At 53.4% G+C, this 11,949-nt stretch overlaps 5 protein-coding genes across 5 annotated transcripts; 3 read left to right on the top strand and 2 right to left on the bottom strand.

Moving 5' to 3' along the window:
* Window positions 1-855: 855 nt before the first annotated feature.
* On the bottom strand, window positions 856-1,882 carry NCS54_01067200 (Hypothetical protein; the record flags this gene model as incomplete). The annotated part of the gene is made up of 2 exons (XM_053155973.1): window positions 856-1,241; window positions 1,291-1,882. The coding sequence occupies 2 exons, from the start codon at window positions 1,880-1,882 to the stop codon at window positions 856-858; spliced, it is 978 nt and encodes a 325-aa protein (XP_053011948.1).
* Window positions 1,883-4,253: 2,371 nt separating this feature from the next.
* NCS54_01067300 (SMN domain-containing protein) lies at window positions 4,254-4,929 on the bottom strand (the record flags this gene model as incomplete). The annotated part of the gene is made up of 5 exons (XM_053155974.1): window positions 4,254-4,360; window positions 4,418-4,496; window positions 4,573-4,675; window positions 4,727-4,785; window positions 4,837-4,929. The coding sequence occupies 5 exons, from the start codon at window positions 4,927-4,929 to the stop codon at window positions 4,254-4,256; spliced, it is 441 nt and encodes a 146-aa protein (XP_053011949.1).
* A 432-nt stretch (window positions 4,930-5,361) lies between these two features.
* NCS54_01067400 (RRM domain-containing protein) lies at window positions 5,362-6,605 on the top strand (the record flags this gene model as incomplete). The annotated part of the gene is made up of 3 exons (XM_053155975.1): window positions 5,362-5,389; window positions 5,438-5,506; window positions 5,563-6,605. 3 exons carry the CDS (start codon window positions 5,362-5,364, stop codon window positions 6,603-6,605), a joined length of 1,140 nt encoding a protein of 379 aa, XP_053011950.1.
* A 791-nt stretch (window positions 6,606-7,396) lies between these two features.
* On the top strand, window positions 7,397-9,034 carry NCS54_01067500 (Amidohydro-3 domain-containing protein; the record flags this gene model as incomplete). Its single annotated transcript, XM_053155976.1, has 1 exon — window positions 7,397-9,034. One exon carries the CDS (start codon window positions 7,397-7,399, stop codon window positions 9,032-9,034), a length of 1,638 nt encoding a protein of 545 aa, XP_053011951.1.
* A 951-nt stretch (window positions 9,035-9,985) lies between these two features.
* Window positions 9,986-11,873, top strand: NCS54_01067600 (GRIP domain-containing protein; the record flags this gene model as incomplete). Its single annotated transcript, XM_053155977.1, has 4 exons — window positions 9,986-10,031; window positions 10,134-10,270; window positions 10,364-11,433; window positions 11,480-11,873. 4 exons carry the CDS (start codon window positions 9,986-9,988, stop codon window positions 11,871-11,873), a joined length of 1,647 nt encoding a protein of 548 aa, XP_053011952.1.
* Between the last annotated feature and the right edge of the window lie 76 nt (window positions 11,874-11,949).

Genomic DNA, 11,949 nt, shown 5'->3' on the forward strand with positions numbered 1-11,949 from the left:
CCCCTTAACGATCCTCAGATACCACTAGAGCACTTGAACCATCATGACCGAAGAGATGACCTGGGTCTCCGATTAGATCCTGACTTTGGACTGGGGCTCGCGCAGGTTAAGGTGGTGAGAAAGCTCGTCGTGCAGCGAAAGTCGAGGTACAGACTCTCAATGGCCCTAAAACCCATGATTCAGAGCCTCCCAATCCTATACCATAAGAGTATCATCCATGATGACGACGAACTCAATGCTATTCTGGGAAGCTAGTGGCGGAACTAGGTGAACATATATACACCTGGTGTCTATGAGTTTGTCAATGCTACTTTTGCGATCTTCGGGATGCAATGGATCTGGCGCCTGTTGCGGATAACCTCAGCAATTCTTTGACACAATACTCTTTCAAGTGCGCTAGAGGAGGACACAGCCTTGATAACGCACGAAGCCCCAGGATTCTTGCATTGCTATTATGGTTCAAGACTGGAGTTTAACGGATTGCTTGGTATGGATCATGACGTTTGTTCAGAGTGATCAGGGGTTTAAGTGTTACTACTGCGTTCTTCTTCACAATACTCACAATCAATGACAGAGCTTCACAAGTGTAGATAATTGAATAAAGATACCATATTAGAACTTGTCCCACCTTCACGCAAAAGAGTCAAGACTATTCGTAAACACTTGTCGTATTACCCACTAATCTCGCCGGTTATACCCATCTTCATACCCGTGAAGATTTGAATCAGAGCCATCTAGGCTCGCCCGTACAGTTTCCGAACCGTCTAAATCCCATAAGTGGTACACTAAATCATAAACTGGTCCACCTTAGAAACCCCTAGCTTCCTGGTATCATATTTCACAACCACCAAAAACTTAGCTGAGTCCGGCCATCTTCATGGGGAGACCACCAGCCATGCCGCCAAAGGCACCGATGCCCTGGGCGTTGGCGGCGGGGAACGAGCCGGCGGAGCAGGACACGACGCAGGTGCAGCTGCCATCGCTGCCGAGCTGGCCCTTGCCGGGCACGTAGCCGGTGTTCTCGGGGGCGCTGGCAGTCTCGGTGGCAGCGGGCTTCTCGGCAGCAGGCTTCTCGGCGGCGGGCTGCTCTGAGGGCTTGCCGCCGGTGATGGGGGTCTGGGCACCCTTACCCTTCTGCTGGATGGCGAGCTCCTTGAACTTGGCCTGAGTCTTCTCGGCGGTGGGGTTGATGGAGAAGACCATGCCCTGGCCGCAGTGGTTGCCCTGCTTGCAGTAGAACCCTGCAATAGTTAGCTTATAGTTGAGATGTGTTTATAGGGAGTGACTTACAGAGAGGGGTGTCGACCATAACTTGCATGGCTACTTGAGGAGGAGGAGAGACAGTGTTGTTGGGGTTGGCCATAAAGCCAGAGTCCATACCGCCCTCGAGGAGATCGCAAGGGGTATCAAAGGCAGACTGAGAGACGGTGTGGTTCTGGGCAAGGAACTCAAAGATGACGGTGTCACCGATGGGCACATTGTCAAGCTCCTCAGGCTGGAAGACCAAACCGCCAGGGCCACCAACAGTGACGGTGTGCTTTGCAGGCTCAGCGGGAGCAGTAGCAGCAGGCTCTCCTGCAGGGGCCTCGGTGGCACCGCCGGCGCCAGCGGTGACGGTCTGGGTGACGGTGACCTTCTCGTTGATGGTAGTGGTAGCAGCACCGTTACCGGGGTTGGCCCAGATGATGATGATCTCGGTCTTGGAATCCTTTGTGATGCCATGGCCCTTCATGCCCTGCCACTCGTCTCCAGAGGGGTACCAGGCCTGCTTCTCCGGCTCGGGGTGAGTCCGTCGGTCGAGCTGACCACCGGGCAACATGTCGAGGAAGCGAGCCATGGAGAGAGGCGCGACGGCCATGGCGAGAGCAGCGGAATACTTCATGATGTCTTTTTTTGGGGGGTATTAAAGTTGCGCAAGGAGAGAGAGAACAGTTCCTGTCAAAGGAGAGTAGATAGGTATCGATACCTAGCGATTGGTAGGAGGTCAAATAAAGGCGAGGGCCTGCTCGTAAAGAAGGAAATTATCTCGAGTGCGGTAAAAAGAATGAAGCACGCGGAAGTGAAGAAACTTGCAAGAAAGGATGAAGAGGATGAAGAAACATTTCGTCTGAGGTTGCGGAACAACCGAGACTTATATCCATCACTGGTCGTTTGGAGACAACCTCTTTCCAACCCCTTCCCGGGTCGAAACACGGCGACTGCAGTAACCGGTTGCTTCGCCTCGCCTCGCTTCGGCTGCTGGTGCCTCCGATCACGTAGCGCCGCCATTGAATTTTTCGAGACGGGCTCGCGATGCGGGGGAGGCCGCTGTGACAGAAGCGTCTCGGAAGTTGGGCTTGGTGTTTTGAGTTGTGACCCCTTTGGCCGCCATACCAAAGAGAGTCTTAAGGCAGCGTGGGTGCGTAGTAACGTGCACTCTTGGGTAGCCTCAACTACAGAGTAGCATTCTTGGCCGGCTAATAGCACCGTGTGAGTTGCATCAGCCCGCCCCAGGTTGGCAAGGTCCCCTTTGGTGAGACACCATCTCCGACAAGCCAAGGGCGGCAGTCTCTTCACCCGTTGTTTCCAAGCTAACGAACCGATAGGCTACTTTTCACGGTAGTGGCCAAGTTTTGCCTGGGGGAGGGGGGGGGCCAAGTCTAGATCTGCTAGGGTGGAACAGATTGTGTTTCAACGCGAGTCGCCAACAATGGCCGTTTAAGCGAAATCTGTTATAGTTCAATTGGAAATATCACCCAAAACTGCAAAAGTTGAGAGATTCGTTCTTGGGTGTTATCGCGTTGCTATAGTTGTGCGCCATTAATGATGTTCAGTCAAACTTGTCCAGCCACCAACATTAACAACCCCCTTCCTCATTTCATCCCATCCAGGAGTAAACTCCCTAACGACTTCGTCTGTCATCTGCACATCTTCAATTCCCACGTGTCTCCGTCTCACCATCCATCTATCAGTCCCGACTTGAGTAAAGCCTCAGGCGCCGTCGTCCCTCCTAGCTTCACCATCTGACACTCGCTGATAAAGACCGTCATGCATTTACTCGTTGGCTCAAGATCCTCCTGCATAATTTCCAGCTCGCCGTACCAGTCGCTAAAGTGCTCGATGTCGATGTCCTGCTCGGCTACCCACTTCTTGATGGAAGATGGGTTATACAATTACTTTACTGCATATATGAGCAAGAAAGAAGGCTCTGGCCGGATGCGAGCATACCTCCGCGGTGGTTTCCCTATATACAAGCAATGTCTGCCGACTCTCTCATGGATGGGGAGTGTTCCACGGGTGCCATCAGACTTGAGGCCGTTGACTTGAGCGGCCACGATACGAGGTCTGACAAGCAATCGTGGATCCAGAATAGGTCGTTGGCCATGATGCGGCGAGCGGTAATAGCCTTCTCGATCCTCGCAGGCCAGAGTTCCTAGTCCCAATGGTCCTTGGTGCGGAATCGGCCATGACCTATCCTCCGGTATAGTTCATCGCTCCACCAGCGTGCAAACATAGCATGGTACTAGATCTCGCGTAGTTTACACATGGCCTCTTCGTAGAGCGTGGTGTCTTTGGGGGTCAAACAAGCATAACGCGCAATGCTGCTCTTGTGTACTGCCATTTAAACGAGTAACCCCTTATCCAGAAGGGCAGATCTCGTGGTAGAGGCGTAAAAAGCAGATTGGCTTCAGCAGTATGCCACAGGTGAGGAATGGGTTCTTGTGCCAATTTGTTCTCAGAGTCATCGCCATTAGAGTTGTCATCGCCAGATCCCACACAAAGCAGAACGTTGACTGGAACGGACACAACAAAAGTACACACGAAGCCCTATCCGCAGTTTAGTGTTGCTTCTCCCATGGTTTCGATCTTATTATCCTCAGGGTTACTAGTTCAACTTACAGTGTGCTTCACAGAATGTACTCATTATTTGTCGCCTATCATTGCTGGGAGAAAACTCACAAAGCCTCATCCTCGCCATCCATATCGCCATCATGGCCCGTGTACCCTCAAAACCCCTTTCCTCGCGTACTTTCTCCTGGAGACTAAACAACAGTCTGGCCACTGTTCGGATCGCTGGCTGTTGATATTGACACCCCATCTTCGCCATGGGGTGAGCAAAGTTGTAGCGTCTCAACGCGGAGCCCAAAGCCGAGTTTGCATGAGTCTCCGGTTTCTCGAAGTCGCGGCTTCATTGGCCGACTTCAGTTCACCAATACACAAACTGTCAGTGTATCAGAACTCAGATGCCTTGGAAACAAAACAATTGCGTTGACTCAAGATCCCCGGTTCTGTTGAGCCTGTTGCTGACCCTCAAACAGGCCAGTGTAGTAGCCAGCATAGTACCACGACATAAGAAGCTTTTTGAGGTTTTCATCTTGCACTGGTAAACCTTCAGTTAGCTGTTGTTCAGAGGTGTTCACGGAGATGGTTGACTTACCAGAGCCTAGAACAGCCTGCACAGGAAATGCAGGGAGTCCTTGGGGTGTAGCCTGAGGCTCGTTGCGTGACGAGTGTTCCTATGTAGTTAGCTACTGAGTAATTGCAGGGTTTCCCTCACGTCAAAGTGTGGGAAGGGGGTACAGGATAGCTTACTTCCTCATTGACAGCTTCTTGCGCAGAAGTGGATGGCTGCTCAGGCTCAATAAGTTCGACATCTTGAAGACGGTCAGGAGAAGACTCGTGCTTGGTCGCAGCCCTAGGAATAGATATTAGTAGGAGCTTGGACTGATATCTTGAGATAACGTACTGGCTCTTAGACTCCAGCTCTCGGACACTGCCGCCTCGTGCATGAATGCTGTGGTATTTCTATGGGCCGAGAGTTAGCGAAGCTTCGTGAGTTTCCTCAGACTTGCCCACCTTGTACTCCTCCAGAGCCTCGTTCCAGGAGTCGATGAGGGCGGAGTCGTCCCACAACTCCTCATGGGTCAAGTTCTTCTGCTTGGTGGACATTTTGGTATCCAAGAGCTCCAACTGTCAGAGCCCTGAATGTGCCGTGGTGAAGTGATTAGTAGCGTCCTGGAGGCGTTCTCCACAGAGGTTGATGGCACCGGCAAGGATAGACGAGCTTTATCTGATGCAGATTACCTTCATCCCCAGAATCCACAGAGACGATGAACCGGTTTGCGACTCGAGTTGTTGCCAGTTCCAAGTGTAAGTCTGGTCGTCGCGTCGACTGCCTACCACCAAGCTTCAGAAGCTGCAGGCGACCCTTTAGCGGTCCAAGCCACTAAATGACCCCAACCCCCGCGCTGATAGTGGGCAGCGTCTCACCGCCCACACCAGACGCGGCAGAATCCCAAATTTTTCCACGCCTCCATCTTTTTTTCTGCGGCCGCCGTCCAGCTTTTGCGTAGGTACCTCCAGCAAGCACAACACGACACAATGGCTCCAGAACTCAGGAAAAGAAAGTGTGAGTATATCGAACGTCTTTCAATCTTCATGCGCTAATCGTCTTTAGCCGTCTCTGACGTACAGAAGCCCAACGGCGCTGCTAAGCCTGTCAAGGCCGCCAAGGGCAAGCGGAAGGGTAAATCCAGTCCAACTCCATTGCTGCCACCTCTCGTCTCTAATACATCTCGATAGCCGCCGAAGATGGATCGCCCGTGTCGCTAAAGAAGCAAAAGTCGGTCAAGAAGGTTGCCGTCCCCTCCAAGTCCGCCGAGAAGCCGGCGCAAAAGTCTAAGAAGAGCAAGGCCGTTGAGGAAGTCAAGGTCGTTGAGGAGGAGGAAACCATCACGCTCGACATCCCCGACGAGTCCGAGTCCGAAGCCGAGGAGAGCAACGAGGTCAAGGCCATCGTGGAGGAGCTGGACTCTGGTGACGAGGACATCACCGAGGGCGACGCCGTCTTCAAGCCCGGACAGGATGTCGGCAAGATCCCCAAGGTCTCCAAGGAGGTTCAGAAGGCCGCTGAGGGCGCCGACGAGGACGCTGGCATCATCTACATCGGCCGAATCCCCCACGGTTTCTACGAGCACGAGATGAGGCAGTACTTTGAGCAGTTCGGTACCATCCTGGCTCTCCGACTTTCGCGCAACAAGAAGACTGGTGCCAGCAAGCACTACGCCTTTGTCAAGTTTGCTGAGGCGACCACGGCCGAGATTGTCGCCAAGACCATGGACAACTACCTTTTGTTCGGACACATCCTCAAGTGCCGAGTCATTCCCAAGGAGCAGGTGCACGAGGACCTCTTCAAGGGCGCCAACCGGCGCTTCAAGGCTGTTCCCTGGAACAAGATGGCTGGTTATCAGCTCCAGAAGCCCCTGACTGAGGCTGGTTGGACGAAGAAGGTGTCCAAGGAGCAATCCAGGCGAGCAAAGAAGGCTGCTAAGCTTAAGGAGATTGGCTACGAGTTTGAGGCGCCTGAGATCAAGGACGTCCCCCCTCCTGCGCCCAAGGCCATTGAGAACGGAGAGGAGGTCAAGGCCATTGAGGCTGCTCCTACTGAGAAGGAGGAAGAGCCCAAGGTTGAGGAGCCCAAGGCCGAGGAGCCCGCTGAGGTTGCGGAGCCTGAGCCCGAGCCCGTTGTCGAGGAGCCCGAAGTCAAGAAGACCAAGGCAAAGCCAGCCGCCAAGGCAAAGAAGGCCAAGGCGACAAAAGCAAAGGGCCGCAAGGCCAAGGCTTGAGTGAATCGTTAAATGATTTAGGAGTTCAGCGACATAGATATAGGGTTTAAAAGTCCATAATGAATTGCATGTCTGGACCAGTTGTCACGATGTTCGTCTGAGAGATCTTTTTTTCTACGTGTTGATGTTGTTGATATGTACGCACATAAGCGAACCCATAGCACTCATAGGAAATAAAAGAGCAAGCAACGGGATTATGAAAGGCGAGCGATTTTCTACTTCGCGCGAGATTGTGAAGAAGCCACGGTATACAATGGTCTTTTTCTTTAGTATGACGGCGAAGATGGATGTAAGATGAAGAAGAAGAGAAAATTTGGAAGCGAAGCGCGAGAAAGCGTTGAAATGAGGATCATGGCGAGGTCCCACATAGATTGATGACTAAGATACCCGCGGTTATCATTGCCCTACCAGGCCAATACTCGCGATCCTGGGGAAACCTTGGAAAGGTGACGGATATTGACTAGATATGGCTAGGACTCTCATGTGAAGTTATCTCTATTGGACAGGAATGCATATGCAAAAGGCACACGTATACATGTTTGAAGCCAAATGCAAGACAACGCCCAAACATGGCTAGACAATTGGTTATCCGTTCCTGGGAGCCGGTAAGTTTCCATGCGGGGTTCCGTTTACGGATGATGTCTCATGGGAAGCTTCGATGTGTATGAGGATCTTGTACTTATAAGATCTGTTGTCCGGGGCTTTGGGCTTCTTTCTTCATCTGTGTTTCATCTACAGTCTCGCAACAATCTCCAACGCGGCAGCCCTCATCAGTCACTTACAACAAAGCAATGACACAGTCAACAATCTTTATCAACGGAAGGTTGTTTGGTGACGCAAAAGATGCAACAGAAGATGCCATCTATCATGATTCCATGGTCATCAATGGATCCAAGATTGTTCATGTTGGAAAGGAAACCGACGAACCAGTACAACAAGCGAAACAAGCAGGTGCCAATGTCGTCAACCTACAGAACCGAGTCGTGGTTCCCAGCTTTATCGACAGCCATGTTCATCTACTCTTCTTTGGTCTCTCGTTAAAGAAGCTGGACGTATCACAATGCGCGTCACTCGAGGATATACGGAACACCATCTCCAAGTACGCCAAGGAGCATCCGGAACTGCCTCGGATTCTATGCAAGGGCTGGATGCAATCCGTCACAGACGGCGAGGGTCTGGCCAAATGGCTGGACGACTTGGACCCCCGTCCCATCTACATCGAAGCTTTCGATCTGCACTCTTCATGGTTAAGCACCGCGGCCTTGAAAGAGCTTCCAGAGGAAGAGATGAAGGCTACCTGTGGAGAGCACGTCACCTGCGATGAGGCTGGAAATCCAACTGGTCTGCTTGCTGAAACAGCCCAGTCTGCGTTTGTCTGGCCTCATTTGGTTGGTGCTTGCACGACTGAAGAGAAGCAAGCTGCGCTACAGAGTGCCTTTGAAGCGTACATCGAGGCTGGCTACGCTGGAGTCATCGACATGGCCATGGATATGAACTACTGGGAGGCTCTCGAAGAGTATCGCCAAACCAAGGGTCTTCCCGTTCACTTTGCCGCTCACTGGCTCATCCCCTACGAATCAGACGAAGCGGCGCAGCTTAAACATATTGAGGAGGCTATTGCCATGAACCAGAAGTGGCATCCCTCACGGTCGCCCGACTTTTGCGTCGTCGGAGTGAAGATCATAAGTGATGGCGTCGTGGATGGGTGTACTGCGGCGATGAGCTACCCATACGGCAAGAGCAAGGAGATTGTTCCGCCGTTGTGGCCAGGGGACGCTCTACAGAGAGTCATCAAGCGGGTGGTTGAAGCTGGAATGCAGTGTGCAGTACACGCCATCGGAGACGCTGCAATCACACAAGCAATCGATGGTATCGCCAGCGCCAACAGTCCCCGGGGAAGACATCGCATCGAGCATCTGGAGCTTGCCAGTGCTGAAGACGCCAAACGTCTCGGTAAGCTGGGAATCACGGCATCTATCCAGCCCGTTCACAGTGATCCCTCACTCAACTCTGCCTATGCAAAACTCATCAGGCCTGCGACATGGGAGAGGGCCTTCCCTTACCGCGAGTTTCTTGAGGGACACGCCTGCGTCGCGATCGGTACAGACGCGCCAACAGCTCGACACCTACCTTTCCCAAACCTATACAATGCCACGACGAGAAAGTCTGCGCTCCAGCCGACATCAAGCGCCAAGTGCAACGCCGATGCCGCACTCACGCTATCCCAGGCAGTGACTGCAGCTACCTCTGGCGCGGCATACTCTCGTTTTGCGGAGGAGTGGACTGGAAGCTTGAAGGCGGGACTGAGGGCGGATTTCTTGACGCTGGATACGCAGTGGACGCCAGAGTCTCTGCTGGAAGCTAGAGTATATCAGACTTGGAGCCAGGGCAAGGTCGTTTACCAAGCGAAGCCTGAGGTGTTGAATTAGAAGTGTTGTCAGATTGTAACCAAGGAGGTTTACCAATTATTTGTAAAGCATGTCTGACATTGTTGAACACGAGTTTCGAAACCACACGTGATGATTTAATACGAGGTCACATCCAGCTTGATGGGGAAACAGGACCAGCAATACAATACCATCTTGTCTGTCGAATGGTGTAATGACAAAATGTCTCTCGCGAGATCTTGCATCAAACATTGGAGCCAAGACTGCATTTTCAAGATCGACAGCGGGGGGGAGAGGTAATGTAGCACCGTAAATGACCTGGGTGAGATACGATGTTTGAAGGCCCACATTGAAGATGAGGATGGATACGAAAATGTGCAGAATATAGCTCATCCAACTGCTGAATCTGGTTATTACCGTGAAGGATGTAAATCGCATGAACAAGATGGTTCTAATTATGTACTTAGAGTACGAACATTAAGAGAATACCTCCGTTATCGAGATATCTCGTGTCATCCATGGAGTCAATGTCATGGCATCATTGGCTCAAATGCAGACCAGAAAACCCCTCGTATGTGGTCACATCACAAGAACCATGCCTCATCTCAGTCGTGCATCAGTTAAAAAGAGCCAATGCCAAGTAATTGACATTTCCGAGCCGATATTACCAGCCCGTATCTGAACATCGGCGGCGGCCGTTAGACTCCCGCTCCCGCTAACTCCAGGGCAGCTCCAGGTGCTGACACCCACTAAATGCCACTGGCCGCCCGTTGTAGGTGAGCTGACGTGTTGGAATCCATCCACCCACCCAATCTACCTGACCTACACCACCAACCGCAGGGAGGACAGGCCAGCCCGTGCCGTACCTAACACGTACACGTCCCTCTGCATACATATCCATCCATACCCTACCTACGCGCTGGAAAAAAGAGGGCATCTCTGCAGGACATTGATCCCTCTCGATGCCTCTGACTGGCGCATCGCAACCTCACCATGTCGTCCACGCCCACTACAGACCCTACCCAGGCGTCAAATTCAGGTGCGTGCGGCCCCTGCCCCCTGCAATCAATCCAATCGCTCGCTCGCAGATGGAGAATGAACGTGTCCTAATGATGGGGGGCTTCGCCTCTTCCACGTGCAGCCTCGTCCAAGAAGAAGAAGAACAACAAGAAGAAGAACGCCAACAAGAACAAGGCTCAAGAGCAGCCCGCCAACAACTCTGAGCCACACCAAGCGTCCGACGGCACCCCGGAGGAGCCAGATACACCCACCCAGCCTGTGCGTACCTCTCTACCTACCTAGTTCATGACCCCCCTCCTCGTCCACCTCCACCAATGCACCCTCGCGCGCTGACCCTATATCCCCTTGCAGGAGACTCCGGTCGATGCAGACGCACCCGCCGATAGCAACGGGCATGCCGTAGAGCCCAAGAGCAACGGGCTCGCACCCCCGACGGTTGATGGCGAAAAGCCCGACGATTCAGACACCTCCGCCAAGCTAGAGGCCATGAGCCAGGAACGAGAGGCCCTGCGGGCTGAGGTCGAGCAGCTGAGGAGGCAGCTCGAGAGCATCCAGGAATCACACGCCAGTGAGGTCACACAGCTAAAGGCCGACCTCGAGGAGAGCAACGCCGCAAAGGAGTCGGCCGAGGAGCAGTATCAGAACCTCCTCGGCCGCGTCGAAAAGATCAAGCAGACGCTAAGCGACAGGTTACGGCGCGACAAGGCAGAGCTAGAGGAGGCTAAAGAGAGGATAGAGGAGCTCGAGGCGCAGAATGACGAGCTTAGGAACACGGCCGTGTCGTCCGGCGAGGACGTAAGCAAGCTGAAGGAGGACCTGCAGGATGCGACAAGAGAGCTCAACACACTCCGGAGTCGCAACAACCTGTCAGCGCAGAACTGGAACAAGGAGAAGGAGGAGCTCGTCCGACAGGTCCAGCACCTCAAGGAGGAGATGGAGACGACTGCAAATGCTATGGGCGAGTGGGAGGTTATCGCTATGGAAGAGCGCTCTATCAAGGAGAGCCTCGTCGACAAGGTCTCGGAGCTGGAGGAGCAAGTCGTCGCCCTAAGGGAGGGTTACGAGGGTGCCAACTCGGAGCGGGATAGCCAGGCGACCCTCATCGACAACCTCCAGAACGCCCTCCGCGAGATACAAGAGGCCCGAAAGAGGGAGCTGCGCGAGATGGTCGAGACGACCGAGGAGCAGGTCCAGGGCCTGAAGAAGTTGGTCCAGGAGGCCGACGCCCGCGCCACCGAGGCCGAGGCGGCCAAGCAGTCCCTAACCCAGGAGCTTGAGAGGACAGCGCCGTTCGAGAAGGAGGTCAAGGAGAAGAACCTATTGATCGGAAAGCTGAGGCACGAGGCCATTGTGCTGAATGACCACCTGACCAAGGCGCTACGATACCTGAAAAAGACCAAGCCAGAGGACAATGTCGATAGGTATGTCGCATGCGGATGTGTCACGATTCGTGCTAACCATGAGCAGACAAATCGTCACCAACCACCTCCTCCACTTCCTTACTCTCGACCGCGGCGACGCCAAGCGCTTCCAGGTCCTCCAAGTCATGGCCGGCTACCTCAACTGGACCGACGAGCAGCGCGAGCAAGCCGGCCTCGCCCGCCCCGGTGCCTCTAACAGCCTCCGCCTACCCATGTCTCCCTTCACACGAACACCTAGCTCGCCCTCGCTCAGTGCCGACGTCTTCTCGGAGCCATCATCCTCTAGGGACAAGGAGTCGCTGTCAGAGCTATGGGCTAACTTCCTAGAACGCAGCGCCCAAGAAGGCTCGGGAGACACGCCGAGCAGAAAGGGCAGCTCGAGCAGCGCCGCCACGGGGCCAGTAAGACCGGAATCGGCGCGACCAGATTCCAAAAATTAATGTACTGGGGGAGGTTCACATGGTGTTACGCTATCACAAGGCATGGGAAGTGGACACGGTGCATGTTTCAAGGGGA

The sequence above is a fragment of the Fusarium falciforme genome, chromosome 8 (assembly GCF_026873545.1).
Source record: "Fusarium falciforme chromosome 8, complete sequence".
Taxonomy (NCBI): domain Eukaryota; kingdom Fungi; phylum Ascomycota; class Sordariomycetes; order Hypocreales; family Nectriaceae; genus Fusarium; species Fusarium falciforme.